The following is an 18,642-nucleotide window of genomic DNA, read 5'->3' on the forward strand; positions in this document are numbered from 1 at the left end:
CTTTGTTAGTGTTATTTTGTATGTTACTGAGTGATTTACTGCTAGAAGTAGTTTTTTGGTATTGTGACCTTGCTGTCTTGAACAAGAACACTGAAGAAGGAATAAAAAACGTGTGTAACTGAGGAAGTTTGGGTGTTTTAAGTATGTTTAAATCTAGTTATAGAAGTAGTGGTAGAGGTATGCTACTGGACATTGAAAAATGAATTGTTTTTAAATCTGTTTGTAACTTTTTAAAGGTCCAGTTATTTTCAGAGCCTGAATTCAAGGGTAACTGCCAAATATTTGAAAGAAACACAGGATGCATTGGTTCATTTGCTGTGAAGTCTTCAAAAATTTTAGATGGCAGGTAAGTTGTATCGAATGAATATTGCAAAATCACTGAAGTGGTAAAAGTTTAAAAATCAACCCGCTTTCTAACACCTGAAATGCTTTCACGTACAGGGACTTCGAACAATGCTTTGCAGTTTACACATCAAATTTAGCTTGTCAGGACAAATCACTGTAAATAATGTTTCTGTTAGTAACTCTTGCTAAAGACTGAGAAACACTAGCATTGTTTTACTTGCACAGAATTCTTAAGAGGCAATTTATTCTTCTTGTTCCTGCAGCTGCATAGTGTATGACGAGGAAGAATTCTCCGGTAACCAGTATGTGTTAGAAGAAGGGATCTATCCTGATCTGACAGCAATGGGTTGTTCACCTCAAACAGTTCTAAAATCTTTACGGATTATAAATATTGTAAGTAATGCTATTAGAAATATTGTAAAGTAGATAAGTACACTGATGATTCTGACGTCCACATTTTTTGCAACAGTAAAAATGGTACGGACGCAACAGAGGAGTTGGATTGGGTTTTTCCCATGCAGTAGCAGTTAACTGTCCTAGCTGCAGTCAGGTTTTTTGACCTTTTTGCTGTTTTTGCAAAGGAGAGGACATCACAGAAGTAGCTGCCCAACATCACTGTTCTTAATAACAGCTTATAAAAGGACTTCTTTAAAAAGAGTCAAGGATGTCAAGGATAGACTCTTTATTTCCCAGTAGGAGAGACCACTTATAGTGGGTTGAGAAACGTCAGTAGGACGGTGTGACAAAATATCTGTACTGCAGACCTTTTTTTTTTATGCATATTAAAAAAGCAGATTTAACTGAGCAACTTTCCATGACATACGTGTAATTATAAAACACTGTTGCTGTAATCAAGGAAATGCAACATGAGTTAATCATGAAATAATGCACCCTTCTAGATAAAGTCAAGCAACACCCAACACCATTTGGCAAAATCAGTGTTGTTGTTATGTGTGGTGGATACAAACTGAACAACATTTACATATTTTGTAACTAACTCATCAGTGGTGAGGAACGAGTTTGCTCAAGCCTATAACCAATCATTATGATGGATCACTTATGGAATCTGCAAATATCTTTTAAGATCAAAGTAATTACTAACAAAACGTGGTCAAGAATCCAGGAACTTAGGGCAATACGAAGTGATGGTACTCATTTTAAAAAAGGAGGAGTACACTACTGACTCTCTTCTTTGAATTTGGCAACTTCATTGCACTCCACTGTAATTTTGGTAACCTGTCAGTGATGCAGCAGTTGACGAAGGAGAACTAAAATGTGTCATCCTCTTTCATGTCTCTGGAACATTTTGATGTACTGTGTAAACAAACATCTGTAGTAAGTATGTCTGGCTTCTGAACTCATTGGCTGCCGAGTAGACAGATCACAATAAAAACAGTAGAAGTGCTTCTAGCCAAGCTTGGTGGGTGATCACCATGAATTAAAATAAACTCTTTTGTACATGTCAGTATTGAGGTCTTGGGTTTAAAATGCTTGTTTCAAGCTGGAAGGATCAGTTTAGCTTTGGAAGATACACTATTTGTGACAGAGACTGTTGTGTTAAAACAACCAAATGCCAGTTCTCTGCCTCTTGAAGTTCTTATAACTTCTGAAACCTTTTCTAGCCCTACATTTTATTACACTCCAGAAAGTAGCATGGAACTGCATCTGTCTGCAAGTCACGTGCTGCTGCCGCCTTCTTCAGAAGCTTCCTGCCTGTGGAGAAGAGGAAAATTAGTTGCTTTGCTCAGCATTTTATTAGCAAACCCCGGAGTACAGAGAATAATGACTTAGGTGGAAGTGATCATAGTATACTGTTCATTTTTCAAAATTTTTACAAAAGCTTGAACTTTAGTATTCTGGATATTAGTTTCACCTGTCAGTTTTATTTTGAGACTGTTTCTTTTGGTGATGCTAATCTTAATTCCTCCTCACCATCTGCCTTACCATAACTTTCCCCGTGATTTTTCTGTGACATTTCTATACGAGAAGCTCCTTTCCTATTTTAATATGTCGTTACTATACATATCTTGTCTAACTTCCCCTTATAGGGATGTATTGCTAATGGACCATAAAAAAATAAGTGAAAGGGATACTTGATAAACTTGGAAGTGAAAGTTAAAAGGACTTTTCTTCATTAGGTCAAGGGTTTTGGGTTTTTATACCACTGTATCTTTGCTTGATTGTCCTTGCTTTGCATGCTCCACATGCTGCAGGTAGAAAATAGCATTTTTCCTTCTAGAATTTGCTAATTGTTCTTTTGCCTGAACATGGTATAAAAAATGAAAACGTGGCTTATACTTCCTGGTGCAAAATACTACTTCTTTGTAATGAACAATTCTGTGAAATAACTAAATATATATATATATATATATATATATATATACAAGAGCTCCAGCTTTGTATAGTACATGGGAAGTGCTGAAAGAAAACTCATGAACTGGGCTTGCACTTCTCTCTGTGTCGAATGATTTCTATAATAGTGTTGCTGCAGAACTAAAAAATGCCCAGAGTGAAAGGTGTGGTAGAAAATTGGAGGATTTACTTTTCTGTCCATGTGTTTTCTTTGTAAGAAGATAATTTCTGAAGCATTGCATATGGCTCAGGGGCTGCTGTCTAACCAGTCGCGTGCCTTAGAGTGCAGGTACAGGTTTGTAAAAGGGCTTCAGGGGTCAGAGAGTCTACCAGGACATCATCATGGTGCGACTGTCCTGTTGCGCTTTTTACCCATGATGATGCATCGCAGTCTAACTGGTGTTAAACTTTCGTGGTAGGGATGAGTGTACTCTGATTTTTGGAGTAAGCTGAAAGGCTTCTCCAGACGTTTTCTGCAGCCGAGCAGCATGCGAGCAATCAGGAACCATAGCTCAGCTGTGGCAGCCTGGACTGCTGAGGCGATAATGGTGATGCTTATGCAATAGGGTCATCTGGGCCTTTAAACATCTAAAGAAGATTAAAGAGGAATTTAAGCAGTCTTGAAATGGGTAGACATGAAATCTTGCCTAACAGCCACGTGGAAGCACAGATATCGGCTGCCATGCATGTACAGAGCCACCCCTGCCTTGGAAGGCCTGTTTCCATGCCTGAGGCCAGATCTGAGTCTGTCGAGACTTCGCGTCGTGTCAGGCATTCCCAATCTAGCTGATGTGTTTCGAGCACGTGTAACTTATGCCAGCAGGAAGGAGCTCTGGCTACGGCATTGGTTTTATGCTGTCGTTGCAGGAAGACTTACGAGAAAGGGAGTGGCAGGGTCATTTCAATCTATGAGTGTAATCTATAACACCAGGACACTCAGGCTTAATTTTTATCCTGAGGGATTTCAAACCCTTACCTCCCAGCTTCCAGGGGAAGGCCGTAACTGTGAGGGGTTATTTCCAGTCCACTACAGATGCCTCACAACACGGAAAACAGTCCAAGGTTTGTTATCCAGAAAGCATTTAAAATTGATTCAGTGATGCGGAGAGCTTCATGTGGGCAGAGACAGCAGAAATATTTTGACAGAGAGAGAGAAGAATCATCCCCCCACAGGAGTTTGGGGGATTCAGATGTTACAGTTTTGCTTAAGTCATTAATTTCACCTTGGAAGTATGAGTCTTGAAGCTTTTGTTTAGTTGGAGATTGATGTTGGGCTTTTGTCTAGTTAGAGATTGAGTTGGGCTTGTTCAGCCTGGAAAAGAGAGGAGATCTTATAGCAACCTTCCAGTACCTGAAAGGGGCCTACAGGAAAGCTGGAGAGGGGCTATTCATAAAGGCTTGTGGGGATAGGATGAGGGGGAACAGTTACAAACTGGAGAGGGGCAGATTTAGAGTAGACATTAGGAAGAATTTCTTCACTATGAGAGTGGGGAGACACTTGCACAGGTTGCCCAGGGAAGTTGTGGCTGCCCCATTGCTGGAGGTGTTCAAGGCCAGGTTGGATGGGGCCTTGGGCAGCCTGATCAGTGGGATGTCCCTGCCCATGGCAGGGGGGGTTGGAACTGGATGATCATTAAGGTACCTTCCAACCCAAACTATTCTATGATTCTATGATGTAGCATACTGTAAGAGTTAAAAATGAGAGCAGTAAGTGATAAGCAGTGCTGACAAGGCTGTCGTCATTTGAAGCTGTAGAAATCAATATTCTCTTACTGTGTGTTTAAGTCTGAAGATGAAAATTCCTACAGTGAGTGGGGTTTGGTGTGATGGAAGAGGGATTTGGCATTAATTAAAATATGTTTTAACACATACTTAAGATGTTATGCAAGAATTTAGCAGAGATGTTGCTGTTTGCCTTTCTGTAAGAAAATTTTATGTTCCATGCAAGAAAGTCCCTTGTGTGTTTCGTATAAGGACATTTTATTACATTTTTTTCTTTCAAGTAACCTGTTGCAGAGCAAAACCATTATTCAGGGTCTTTGATCTTAATCAAGAAGAAACCTCATAAATAACAGGGCCGTGTGGAGAATGATATGTTCAGTCACCATCTGGAGTTCTAACATCCTATAAAAGTGCTCGTCTTCCTTTTGCAGGAGCTGTCTGAGCCATGCATAGCTCTTTTTGAAAAGGTGGGTTTCCAAGGAAAGAAAATTGAATTCAGTACAGAAATCTTAAATCTCCAGTTCCTGGGATACAGTCCTCGAATAGCTTCAGTTCAAGTCCTTGGTGGCATGTAAGTTTAAAATGGCTTTTTGATTCTTTAGAATGATATACTTAATCAGAAAATTTACAGGTGTTAGAAACCAACCAAGATCAGAGTATCATAGTCTGTGCAGTGCATTAATGCAGTTTCTTCTTGCAGAACCTTTTCACATCCTGTTTCAATGTTATCACTGACTGTCACCCTTTGCTAGAAGTTGGAACTAATTTGAATAAAGCACACAAGAAAACTGGTGTCTTCTTTCATGCTATATTATAAAAGCCAGCTTCCATAGCCTTAAAACTAGCTTCTGTGCCCTTGGCTTAGGTCTCAATCAAAAAATCATTTAGTTTGTGATCTGTGGCACGTCATAAGTTCAAAATGTTTTAATAAGTCTTTATGTGCATCCATTTATCCAGATGTTATTGAGGCAGTAGTAAAAACAGATCATGATCTCACTCCTTTAGGCACTAGTAATAATCCCTTCAGGAATTGGTTGTAAATCTAACAGTTAAATTTGTTAGCTATTTTTGGGCAGTTGTGTTCTCTAAATTGACTTTTGAAGATCATGTAAAAAAATAGCTTGAAAACTACTGTACTCTCTTCTGGTGTTCCAGAATTTCTTTTTGTATTTTACCTGTTGTTAAGCTCTGCCTCCAAGATACTTGCTCAAGTATGTGTTCATTTTTTTCTGAACTAGTATAATGTGACTTATTTTTTAGCGATAGATCCATGTTGCTGTTGCTTTGCATTTAAATGTGTGCTTTTGAAGAGGTGAATTTGCAAGGTGTGTGTTAGAGAGATGCTGTTGGATAGCTTTAGACTGCCCTCAAGTGGATAGCTAATATCAGATCTGCAGAGCAAACCATTTTCCCCATCTGGATAAGCTGGTCAGAAGGTTTCCCTAGCACAGTGAGACAAAGTTTGAAACATAAAGGTCATAAAAAAAGGTACCTGCGCCATATTCCTGTGATTTCAGTATCTTTCATCATAATTACAATAAAGCTGATTTTCAATTCCCATAACAAGAAATAACATGAAGTCAATCATCAAGTTACTTCTTTGCCAAGGGCATGGTTACCATGATTCCAGGCAGTGGAGCTGTGAATTGTGTGTTTCCTGCCCAGTGAATATGTATTTTTTTTCTCATTGATCCCTGGAAGGATAGAGAGGATGGTAGGAAAATTCTAATTTCATTATAGCAGTGTCAGCTGCTGAAATGTGTCAAAATACAGGTTTCAGTGTCCTTGCCCCTACTGCTTCCCTTATTGAAGGGGTTTTTGTCCTTCCTTCCTTTGCTAAGAGACATCCATTTATCATTTCATACCCTTGATTTCATACCTGAGGAAAGATGTGTATTAGGCTGTGGAAGTATACTAAAATTAAGGTGAGTGTGCTTCTTCTGGATATAGACGTCTACTGACAAATCCATCGGAGGATAGAGGCAACAGGAGAATGTGCGTATTGAGTGTACTCAGAAACATATGGCTGTTGGACAGTCCCAGCAAATCACTATGAAAACACTCAACAAATTGCACTTTATTGCAGCCTATTGCAAAGTCTAGGTGTAATTCACTGCCTACGCCGATAGCATAAGTCAATTTTTGACAGATTGCTCTCAATGTGATTGTAAGCCTGGTTGGAGATGTGCTAGGGAATGATAAACATAATTTTTCCATGTGTTCTCTTTCTCCATCACTCTCTCCACCTTCCCTCCCCACTTTCAGGTATTTCAAAAGAAGAAAGGTATTCTGAAATAAAACCCCTATCAAAATACCCTAGATAACTTCACCCTGTTGCAGTTCCAGTATTTGCTTGTTGCAGTCTGCATCCCTAGTAGTTCTTTCCCTCTCCAAATTAAGCTACACGGAACTACTGGTTCTGCACATGCAGCAGTGTAGCATATAAAGCAGATGCGGAACAGTATTGAGGGAGGTGGCAGAGGTGCTCACCAAACCCCTTTCCATCATCTGCCAGCAGTCCTGGCTGACTGGGGAAGTTCCACTTGACTGGTGGTTGGCAAATGTTAGGCCCATTTACAAGGGTCAGAGGGAGTATCCAGGGAACTACAGGCCTGTCAGTCTGACCTTAGTGTCAGGGAAGGTTATGGAGCAGATCATCTTTAGTGCTATCACACAGCACGCACAAGACAACCGGGTGATCAGGCCCAGTCAGCATCGGTTTATGAAAGGCGGCTCCTGCCAAACTAACCTGATCTGCTTCCATGACAAGGTTACCTGCTTAATGGATGAGGGAAAGGCTGTGGATGTTGTGTATCTGGACTTCAGTAAAGCCTTTGATACCGTTTCTCAGGGTGTTCTGCTTGAGAAACTGGCTTCCACTGGCCTGGACAGGTTCACCCTCTGCTGGGTTAAGAACTGTCTGGATGGCCAGGCCCAAAGAGTGGTGGTAAGTGGAGTTAAATCCAGTTGGAGACTGGTCACAAGTGGTGTTCCCTGATGTTCAGTATTGGGTCCAGTTGTGTTCAATCTGTTTGATGATTTAGATGAGGGGATTGAGTGTGCCCTTAGTAAGTTCACAGATGACACTAAACTGGGAGGAAGTGTTGATCTGCTTGAGAGCAAGGAGGCTCTACAGAGGGATCTGAACAGGCAGGGTCAATGGGTTGTGACCAGTGGTATGGGGTTCAGCAAGGCCAACTCCTGTACTTGGGACACAACAGCCCTGTGCAGCACTACAATCTTGGGGAAGAGTGTCTGGAAAGCTGCCTGGCAGAGAAGGAGCTGGGGGTGCTGGTTCATAGCTGCTGAATATGAGCCAGCACTGTGCCCAGGTGGCCAAGAAGGCCAATAGTATCTTGGCCTGTATCAGAGACAGCATGGCCAGCAGGACCAGGGAAGTGATTGTGCTCCTGTACTCTGCATTGGTGAGGCTGCACCTCGAATACTGTGTTCGGTTTTGGACCCCTCACTACAAGAAAGACCTTGAGGTGCTGGAGTGTGTCCAGAGAATGACATCAAAGCTGGTGAAGAGTTTGGAGAACAAATCTTATGATGACCTGGGGTTGTTTAGCCTAGAGAGGAGGAGGCTGAGGGGAGACCTTATCACTGTCTGCAGCTACCTGAAAAGAGGTTGTAGTGAGGTGGGTGTTGGTCTCTTCTCCCAAGTGAAAGGTGATAGGACGAGAAGAAATGGCCTCAAGTTGCATCTGGGGAGGTTCAGATTAGACATCAGGAAAAATTTCTTCACCAAAAGGGTCATCGGGCTCTGGAACTGGCTGCCCAGGAAGGTGGTTGAGTCACCATCCCTGGAGATATTTAAAGGACAGGTAGATGAGGTGCTCAGGGATATGGTTTAGTAGTGGACAGCTACGGTTGGCCTTGATAATCTCAAATGTATTTTCCAACCAAGCGGTTCTATGATTCATATGTGCTCCACAAGGAGTCACATTACTTCCTGACAATAGATGATATTTAAAAGTTGGATTCTCCCAATTTCCATGCTATGTTTCATTCAGCTTGTAACTCTTAAATAACAGGGCTTTAAAATGTGAACTCCAGTGTACTCATCTTAATGCTGTTGATCTAAGTTAGGATGTGATTTTATTATTTTTGAAGACTTGTTGAAAATAGAGTAATTGGTTTTCCAAAGCTAACCACCACTAATTTGTGGGACAGACTTCTATTGAACTAATTCATTAATTCCAAAGCAGGATTTGGCAGTAAAAGCATTCTGTACCTTTTTGTTCCCTCATAGATGGATAATTTATGAGCACAGTAATTACAGGGGGCGTCAGATGTTGTTATCACCGAATGAAATTCCAGATTGGTATACAGCAAGTGGCTGTTGTCAGATAGGTTCTCTGAGACCTTTACTGCAGGTAAGTAGGCTCTGACATGAGATTGTCATGTACGAATCTGTATTTTGTAATGGAATGGGGGGGATATTGTACAGTTGAAGGCAATGGTGCACATCACAAGCTTCAGCAATGGCTGCATAAAAAAAATCACTCTATAGTTTCGCCTGTAATAAAAGCTCTTTGATTTTGCTACATGGCTTTGCAGTTCTACTGCTTAAACTGTTCATTAAGCATACTTTAAACCAAAGTATAGAAGACAGCATATGAGAATTGGTTACATTATTTTAACAAATAATGGCTGTAACTGCTGTATATAAATTATTATAAGTTGTTTTAAAATTTAGCACCCGAACTGGTCACTGGTGTGCCAGACTGGTCAATGTCTGTGCCATCTGCATTATTTTTGGAACAACAAGAAAATTGGTCAACAAAATCAAATACTTCAATTAATAGTGATGTTGTGTTAATTTAGGGCAGAAGGTCCTTCCCTGCTTATTACACAGCAGAATAATGTGTAGATCTACTGCAAAACTACTCTTGTGGTGTATTTTAATTTTGTTCTCTAAGTAAGGACCATGTCATCTGGTCTAATGCCGCAGCAGTCCTGCGAGCTTTAACATTTATGTTCTTGCTGAGCCATATTTTACTGAGGGAACAGCTTTTTCTAATTCACGGACCACTTGTACCTGTAACTAAATGCATTTGCTCGCTGTCGTAGTGTTGTCTTTGCATAGCCTTAAGCAGAGTTAGGAATAATGCATTTTGACTGCCCTGGCTGAGAGCTTTTCTAAACAGAGATGTTCACGTGTAAGAAGCTGCAGCATGAATGTGCAGTGTCATGCTTGCTGCCAGTGAAATGAACTGCACAAGTGCACCCTAAATGAAAGCTAAGAGCACCTATGCAAGAAATTAGCAAAAAATTAGTGCTAATCTGAATTAAACATTCTTAGCTTTCCACTGTGGGTTAATCTCGGTGCATAGGAAAGCCTATAACCTTCCATGCAGAATGGTGAGTTCTCAAAGCTTGGCTTGTTCTAGACATTTATGGACTTTGGACAAAGTTCTAAAATAGTAAAGTTTTTCTGCAAGAAAGAGGGAGGCACAGAGTTCAGCACTAAACAGTAATTGCTTTGAAGTTAAAAGCAATTACTTCCATTCAGAAGTTAAAAGGCAACTTATGGTGATCTATTGAAAATCCCTGTTCGCATAGAATAATTAACTGCAATTTACTGTTAATACAGCAGGATGCATTCTGAGACTCTGGTTAAGGAGTTCTGTTGTTGTTTTCTGCAGAAACGTGTGTACTTTAGGCTTCAAAACAAGGGAACAGGAAAATTCATGTCAGCTGATGGAAACTTAGACAATCTGAATCTTCTCAGAATACAGGTTGCAGAAGATGCAGACTCAGATGACCAAATCTGGGTTTATCAGGATGGATTCATAAAGTGCCGGGTGAGATTCAAATTCAATGTAATATTTTTTCTTTTCCTTTCCAATAGTAGGGCTTTCTGAATTCAATTCCTACTGTATCATCTTAAATTATTTTATAGGCTTATTCAGTTTCAGCTGCAGTACAATCTTTTTATAGGGGTGTTTTAGTTTTATTTTTTAATCAAACTTTGGCTTTTTCAGGTGATATAGACTAGCTGTACGATAACCTTTTCTGATGCAATTGAAATTTTGAGAGATTTCCATTATGATGTAATTTTCTCCTAAAGACAGAGCCTTGTAAGTACAATCAACACTAGAAGATCATTGTCTTGCTCTTCATGAGCTACTTCCACTCTCATGCCCTCCTTCTCCACAGTGAAAATATCACAAAAGTGTGAAAGCAGGGGACACTTTTTAAAATGCAGACCCTTCCAGATAATCTTTTCAACTACACAGACCTTGTGGTAAGTCCATTAGTGTAATGTAGGTTATATCCTCTTCTGCGTTCAGGCAAGCTTAAAGCTAAAACACTACTTTTTTTGTTTTGGGGTTTTGGTTTGAGTGGTTTTTTTTCTGGTTATCCCTGTATTTGTTGAATCCATCCCTGTTCCATTCCACTGTACAAGTTTCCAGATGAAGTCCTACTTTTCTCACAGTCCATAACTAATCATGTGTGAATTGTCATTGAGGTGAGCAGAAGTATGTGCAGTTCATAATGTTTAAGCATGAACAGTCTTACCTAGGGATGCCAGCCAAAGAAAATTAAGTTACTTTAATACTGTTAAACAGCTTGACTGCAAAGAATCCTGTGAACTTTTTCTATAGGATTGTATAACTTCAAAGGAGCCATTTATAACTATGTCATCTATGCTGGAGGGAAGAATCTTACTGTTAATAAGCTAAGACATTGTTTAGACTTGTTTACAGGATACATACAGTAGTACAAGGGATTTATGCAGACAGCAAAATGATGCAATGTAAGCTAAAAGCTTTAATATCGCATATAAAAGACCTCTCTTGACAGTGCCTCTTGGACATTTCACTGAAAGTATTCATATTGGGACAGTGTGGTGTTCTTTGGCTCTGGATGGATGCTTTTGGTTTTAGTCCCCATCTCTATAGCTCATAAAGCATTTTTCTGTGCACAAAGGATACACAGGTGGTGCTGTATAGCTGTCAGTAGTTTAGTGCAGAGTGCAAACTGGCAATATTGATTTTAAATGACTGAACTCTTACAGAGCTCTGCCACCTTTCTGTTGAATGGCAGTAAATGTATTTTGCACAAGGAATTGTTTCTCACTGCATTTAAAAAAGAAAATTAAACTCGTGGGTATGTATGTGCACGTAGGCAGAGACAGGTCACTGGAAGAACTTGTGTCTTTCTTCCTGTAAGTTTAGGTCGTCTCACTGACTCTGAGTCACAGTGTATTGAGGTATGTGTGAGGTTTTCAAGGAAGGGCTGTTTTAGGTAGGTGGGATGACCAGTAAGTGGGATATAAAAGTCGTTCTGCTCATTTTCTCAGAAACAGCTATGAAGAGCAGATACGAATTCGGGTCTCCTCACTCTTCATGAGTTTCCTGGCAATGGGAGAAGAAGTGGCCAAAAGTGAATGTGATGTGTAAGCTTAGTCTTCCAAGTCCCACTAGAGAACATTTTTAGACAAAGATGAGAATTTCAGAACTGCGGAACTTACTTCAATTCTAGGTTGAGACAGGAAGAATTACTACTTTTTCCAAACTGTATATTTAATAATTTAGGGCCACATCAACAAGGGCAGATGAGTGTCTGTCTGGTTAATCTGCCACTGAAATCCATTCAGAAGTTAAAAGGCAGCTTATGGTGATCTATTGAAAATCCCTGTTCCCATAGAATAATTAACTGCAATTTACTGTTAATACAGCCTTAATATCCTTTTGCCTGTTCTTTTTTAACCATAAAGACATTTGCAAAGTTTTGAAATCAAATAATACAAAAGACTGGCAAAAGAATACAAAACAAAGAAGAAAATATTATTGAGATACACCATGGGATTTGTACACTTGATACTGTGTAGTTATGTCTGTTATCTCAAAAAGTAGAACCAAGTGATTAAAGAACAAAAAAGGATGAGCATATGAGACGGGGGCTCCTGTGCAAGAGACAAAATAGCTATGACTTTTTAGCCTGCAAAGGGGGCAGTTTAAGGAATGATATGACTGAAGTCTCTGCAAACATAGTGTGGACAAGACTTCCCTTAAAATAAGAGAGGGAAAGGGGGATGAGGAGAGCATCAAATAAACCTAGGAGTTGCCTATAAAATGTTTTTTTTTCAATTTTAAAATAGTAGTAGCTAAAGCTGTGGAACTGCTTGCCACAGAACAGTTGTGATACCAAAGGGTGTACATGCAAAAAGGCTACCTTGATTGGGAAGTGGCTAACAAATTCGCATATAGGACAGAAACTGTCCAGATATAGAAGGTACCAGCTCTACATGGAAAAGCCTCAGAGCTGGAAATTGCTGTAGACTGGGAGAGTTTAGCAGGAACGTACTGCATACAAGACCAGAGTGTATGTAATCTCTCATGGCATCTGTTATTGGCCACTGCTGGAGGCAGGTGCTAATTGCACCTTTTGATCTGATACAGCACGGTTATTTTAATGATTTTATGTAGTGGAGAACGTCAGCAGGAACAGGAACAAAAGAAAAACAAGTAGTCTTTAGTTTGGGGCAAAAATACATTCCTTTAGGGAAAGCAGATTCTAGATTTTGTTCTTGCCTGCTGACGTCTCTCCTATCCATTTAAAAAAACACCACATACCAGAATTAAGGCCTTTTGAATAATTGCTGTTGTATTTCTGGTGATACAGATGGCAGAGGATTGCTGCTTGACAATTGTTGGAAATCTTATAACTCCTGGCTCTAAACTTGGTCTGTCATTTGAGCGGAACGAAGACAAACAATATTGGCATATTAGTCCTGATGGCAGGATTTATAGCAAGATGAAACCCAACCTGGTTTTAGATATCAAAGGTAAGCAAATGCGTTATCTCATTACATTGTGTTGTAATTACATGGTATTTGCAGTGGGATAGGCACTAATGTGCCTATAAATTAAGGATGGTCTTATAGGTACTTTAATCTAGAATCAAAATAGACCTGATTAGCTAATGTGACCTCCTGAATTATACAGGCCCTAGGACTTTGTTTCATTTTTCTACATAGAGTTTAGCAACTCACAGTACTTGCTTATCTTGTATTCCCAGTGTCCACTCACTGTAGATATCCTTGGTTAATTTTACATGGCAGTGGGTCATGTGAACATCATTATTTAAAATGCTGAAGCAAGAAAATCCTAGCCTCTCATTGACTTTAATTTGTGTAGAGCATATTTTCCTATATAGTAGTTGTAGATGCAATAGCCAAAGGATATTAGGAAAGCAAAGGCAGGCTTGTACACTGATGTGATTAGATGCAACAAGTTTTTTCATTTGTTTATTAATGGCTGTACCTTTATTGTGAACATGAGATTCTGCCATAGCAGCCTAAGGGCTGTGCACACATGGTGCTCATTTTACATTCGCTTTTTTACAGCCATTTGATTCACCTTTTTAGAAGGCAGCAAGTGGAACAATTAGCAGAATTAGCATAATCAGATGTTGTTACATAAATTCTGCATTTTCAGGAGGGGGAAAGCAGTCACTTCAGAACTACAAAGGACAGGACTATCAGAACTGTGAAGAAAGGGTTATCTAACGTCTGACAGCATCGGCACAAATACTCACAAATTCTATTTACTGTCATAAAAAGCAGGGAATGATTAATCATAAACTTATCAAAGGCTCAGGTTCAAGGGAGTGTCTTTAGTCACAATGACTGCAATAACTTTCTCTGAAGTCAGTGCTGAGTTGCACCAAACAAGCAGAAATACTATTATGCTGCCTTGTCTTCAGTTAATCATGTTAAAAGCAATTATGTAGTTCTGCATTTTATAATTGAAGAACTTCACAGTGGACAGGTCTGGTTATGAAAGTATAGATGCACTCCTAGTTTAAAAAATGTAAATCCGTATGGTAACATTACCTGTTTCTGCCATCCATTCTTGACCACAAATTGAGCATTGCTGAATTCTTCAGCAAACAGTTGCAATTGTTCAACCTTGCAGTTACCAATGCCACCTCGTGGATGTACCAGCATAGCACAAAGCCTGGTCCAGAGCACTGCTCTATGAAATACTCTCTTGTTACACTGAAAAAAATCCCATCTTTTCCCCCATTATAACATTTACATTCTATCAGGCACTGCTTATGAAATATTTTTCGCACCTGCAGTGACAACTGAGCTATGTAGTTCATGTTATCTTTTTGTAGCTGGTGAACAAGTTTTTTTTGCTGAGGGAGTATTTGATCTGCTTTTCCCTTCTTTTGCCCCTCTTTCTGAAGAACTTTGAAAGTATTTTTGTCGTGTATCTCTACCACTTTTTAGTAATTGCCTGGTGAATCATGTTCTTGTTAACCTACTCAGACCTTTCTGATTTGGGACAGTGGCACCAGAGAGCCTCACCCAAACTCCTGAAGTAGAGAACACCTAAGGTTCTTGTACTTCCTCAGTACCAAAGAGTTGGTCTTAAATGTGCCCGCCCATTCAGGACTCTGGGTGCCTTGCTTATTTCTTTCTGAGATCTGCTAGAATCCATATTTATTACATTCACTGCAAGCTTTCAGCTGCCAGGCTTGGTTTTTGCCCATTCAGGGAGGGTGAGGCTATAGGGGTGCAGAATGAAAGACAGTCTGTAGGTGTGTCCTGGTGCTCTCTATAAATGGTTGATTCAGATGGCTGCTTCCAATGGGACTACCTGCTACTGCAGGCGTGTTGTACTGCATGAGATGCGTGTGTCCTCCATTTCTGCAGTATGTACTAGATCGGAGAAGAAAATGTCAGTTCTGACTTTTGTAGTGAACGTTTCTTTGCTTCCAAGTTTCTTAAGTCAGAATACTAATGGTGCTCTTCTGTTGAGAAAATGTTTGGCTTTGCATCATGTGAGTATCAATCCCCCCTAGGAAAGGGTTCTGTTTTGCATTCAGGTATGTTCGGCTGCCAGTAGAACAACTGACCATGGGGTGATAGTCTGTGTTTGGCAACTTAGGATTCAGCTGATCAAAATACAGGATCACAATGGTTAAAAGCAAATGAGCACCAGACCTTGTCCCTGGTGGCCATGCTTCTATTGTCTTTTAGCAGCAGGACTTATTTCATCATGTAAACATCATCTTTGGAGCAAAGTGACATCTGACAGCTGTTGAGGGAACATGCAAGTTGAACTTTTGGGAGCTGACAGTCTTAAAGGAGCTATATCTGACTGAGTTGCAGTATTTCCTTCCCATCCAGGCTGAAAAAGCCAAACTGCTGAGTTACCAAAGGGGTGGAGAGGAGCAGGCATGCTCCCCTGCTTCAAAATTAATCCCAAAGGAGGTAGTGATGAAAATGAGTTTGTCTTTTTAGTGCCTTGGGGATAAGAGAAACTATGTACACTTACTGGAGGTGCCCTGAAACCTAGAGTATGTCTCTTATTTCAAAGATGATCTACACTATTTGGAATATTTCTTTACAGGCGGTGCACAATATGATCGTGAACATGTCGTCGTCAACACAGTCAATGAAGAAAAATTAACACAGTGTTGGGAACCGCTGGTTTTATAATCCCCAAAATGATGCTTGAATTAGCCACTATTCCAGACACTCAAATTGCCACTGCCATCTCTGAAGGATACAGGATCAACAATGAGAGTTTAGTCTTCTCTTTGCAATTTTAAGAGAACAAGCAACAGAACGATTTCACCTCCCTATCCAAGATTGTTATCTTGAGTATCTCTCAATCTTTTTTTTATTTCTATCATCACAACTCAATGTCAGATAGTGTGGTAGTGTGACTCAGGCTAGATGAGAAAATGAAAGGTGGAGAGACCCCATGGAGTTGCAGTTGGGTCAGTGAGTAGTTAATCCACAATAGTCAATAAGGATAATATTAAATTATTTTTAAAAGGTTTGGTTTTTAACTGAGAGAAGGGCTAAAACCCAAAACTTATTTTATAAAGAATGGGAGTGCAGTGTGTATGTGGGTATAGATCTACGGGCTGTAGTATAGAGAAATATTCAGTACTGGAAATGAATATATTTCTTTCACTGGGACAAACTTATGTTTACTGAAAATATAAACACTGCTAGCACACAGCACATCCGAAGAATTTTTTTTTAACACGTGGCTTTAAGTAGAGTTAGTACGCTAATACAGTAAGTCCTAAATTAAGAAAAAATATTCTAGATTTTCTCATGTAGAGATGATGTAAATTAGTAGATGATTTTTAGAAAGAGGGCTGGCAAAAGGATGCATTGGAATGTGAAGAACTTGCCCATTTTCTAGACTGCCTAACTTTTTGAGTTACAGGTATTTTACTTCTTTGCCAAGTCTGATTTTTACCTTTTAAAACAGTCCCAGTAAGCACAGTCTTCCTGAGCTCCACAATCATATAGAAAACAAGAATTCTTAGGGAAAGTATCACTAAAGATGACTGGAACAGCACCAAAGCATTGTGGTTACAAAGATTTTCAGCCCCTGCCTGTTGGTCTTATGTGGAGAATGTCAGACTCGCAAGTACTTCTGGTGAGGCTGGAGAGCAGCACCTGTGGTGGGCTGCTGGCTTTGGGTCACTGCTGGTCAGAAGCATCAGACTGCTCTAGTAAGGAGCAAAGCCAAGCCTGAATACGTGCCTAGTCACAAGGGCTGTGCCCTTTCAAAGTGAGTGTTACTGGTTTAGTAAAGAGCTTGTGACAAGTCAGACATACTAATGACTGGAGGAGGTTCTTCTGTTGCCCTGCTCTTAACCTGATTTTGTTAGTTTTCCTTAATATTGGCAAAAAAGTAAAATACGAAGCCTCGTACTGTGCTGCTGTGTTTTGTTCTGGCTTAGACCAGTGTTATGACAAGCTGCTCCTAGGAGCATCCAGGCCTTTGTCTTGCATAGTAAGTATGTTTAAAGTTAACATTTTCATTACTATTGTACTGCCTCAAAGGATACTGGTGCTTTTACTGTCACCACCCTAGAGAAGTGCCTTACTGATCTTCCTCCTTTTGTACAGACATACAGAAGTTTTGTTGCTCTGAAATGTGCTGCTTTTAGTCCTTCATAGAAAACGTGTTGTTATTGGTTCCAAACAGTGGTACTTTGTCATATTGATGTGCTCTTGCTATATATAATATAGCATTTTAGAAATAAATTTATGTTAGGTAACTTTTTATTTACATTATTTTTAAAAGTAGAAAGCTGACCTTTAAGCAGTTAGGTGTGTTTCTGTCTTGTGCCCTTCTCTGTCCATAATTCCTCTGCAACAACTAATGAGGAGTTGCAATCACTAATGAGGAGTGACTGCATGGCATGGAATACCTGCAGGCTCTGAGGAGCAGATGCTTTTCCTATACAAGTACAGGTTCAGTGCACTTATACATGGGGCCACAGTTCACATGGCTGTTGCTTCTGTTCCCTGGAGGAAGTACTGCATGATGTGGTTTTTCCATCACCAGAGCTGCATGACAGTAAATGTGCAGCTCTCAATTGAGGTTACCAGTTTCCTTCGCTCTACCTGCATAACTGCAGGGGAAGTTGCTCCGTAGCCCATCTCGGGTAAAATGGTAACTTTAAAACCAGACCAACAGAGAGGTAGTCCTCAAGCACTTCACCCCCCACCAGCAGTGATGGGGGCATGGAAGGAACAGGCTCTCCCAATTACTCACAAAATCATGCCTGGCCTACCTGCATAAACACCGTAGCCAGCTGAATCTGTGCCAGGAGTTAGGCAATTAGAATAATTATCATTTACAGATTGATTTTATTCCATACTTCTACTCAGATTAGTTATGCCATGAGAGATTTGGTCAAAGTATATAAAGATTAAAGGACCGGTCTTGAGACAGCAATGTGACCACTTAATACTGGAAGTTTGCAGGTTCTGAGAATGAACTAGACTGAGTCATAATATGTATTAGTAAAAGTGAACAGAAGTAGGGAGGCCAAAGAAGAAAGGACAGCACAAGCTTCCCATGGCCAGTTAGATAAGTGTGCCTCACCTTTTGAGTACTTGGCTGAAAAGTCTGGAAAATAAAAGCCTGAAAATGCTGCCAGCTGTCCCTCTTATCCCAAGAGTGAAGAACGTCCTGCAGAAGTCACACTTACATTCTTAACATTGTTTTCATATAGAAATATCTAAGGGACATTAGTACTTCTTGTCTGTGTATTGTCATTAACAAGTAGAGTGTAAAGGAATCAAAGAGGGTTTTCTAAAACAACTTTTTTTTTTTTTTAAATTATGTATCCTATGTGAGCTTTTAAAGAAAAAACAGTTCTTACGTACAAATTCATGTTAAAGTGTAATTTACCAGTGAAGGGCTGACTGCAGGCAGA

At 39.9% G+C, this 18,642-nt stretch overlaps 1 protein-coding gene across 3 annotated transcripts in view; it reads left to right on the forward strand.

The window, feature by feature from the left end:
* Nucleotides 1-18,640, forward strand: part of CRYBG1 (crystallin beta-gamma domain containing 1) — a 99,520-nt gene extending 80,880 nt beyond the window's left edge. For all 3 annotated transcript variants that reach the window (XM_054062672.1, XM_054062673.1, XM_009564880.2), the window contains 7 exons: nucleotides 237-346; nucleotides 609-738; nucleotides 4,851-4,990; nucleotides 8,675-8,798; nucleotides 10,071-10,229; nucleotides 13,057-13,219; nucleotides 15,798-18,640. In XM_054062672.1, coding sequence (XP_053918647.1) covers nucleotides 237-346; nucleotides 609-738; nucleotides 4,851-4,990; nucleotides 8,675-8,798; nucleotides 10,071-10,229; nucleotides 13,057-13,219; nucleotides 15,798-15,886 — 915 coding nt within the window. In that variant the 3' untranslated portion in view covers nucleotides 15,887-18,640. The remainder of the gene's footprint in view (nucleotides 1-236; nucleotides 347-608; nucleotides 739-4,850; nucleotides 4,991-8,674; nucleotides 8,799-10,070; nucleotides 10,230-13,056; nucleotides 13,220-15,797) is intronic.
* Nucleotides 18,641-18,642: the final 2 nt, after the last annotated feature.

The sequence above is a fragment of the Cuculus canorus genome, chromosome 3 (assembly GCF_017976375.1).
Source record: "Cuculus canorus isolate bCucCan1 chromosome 3, bCucCan1.pri, whole genome shotgun sequence".
Classification (NCBI taxonomy): Eukaryota; Metazoa; Chordata; class Aves; order Cuculiformes; family Cuculidae; genus Cuculus; species Cuculus canorus.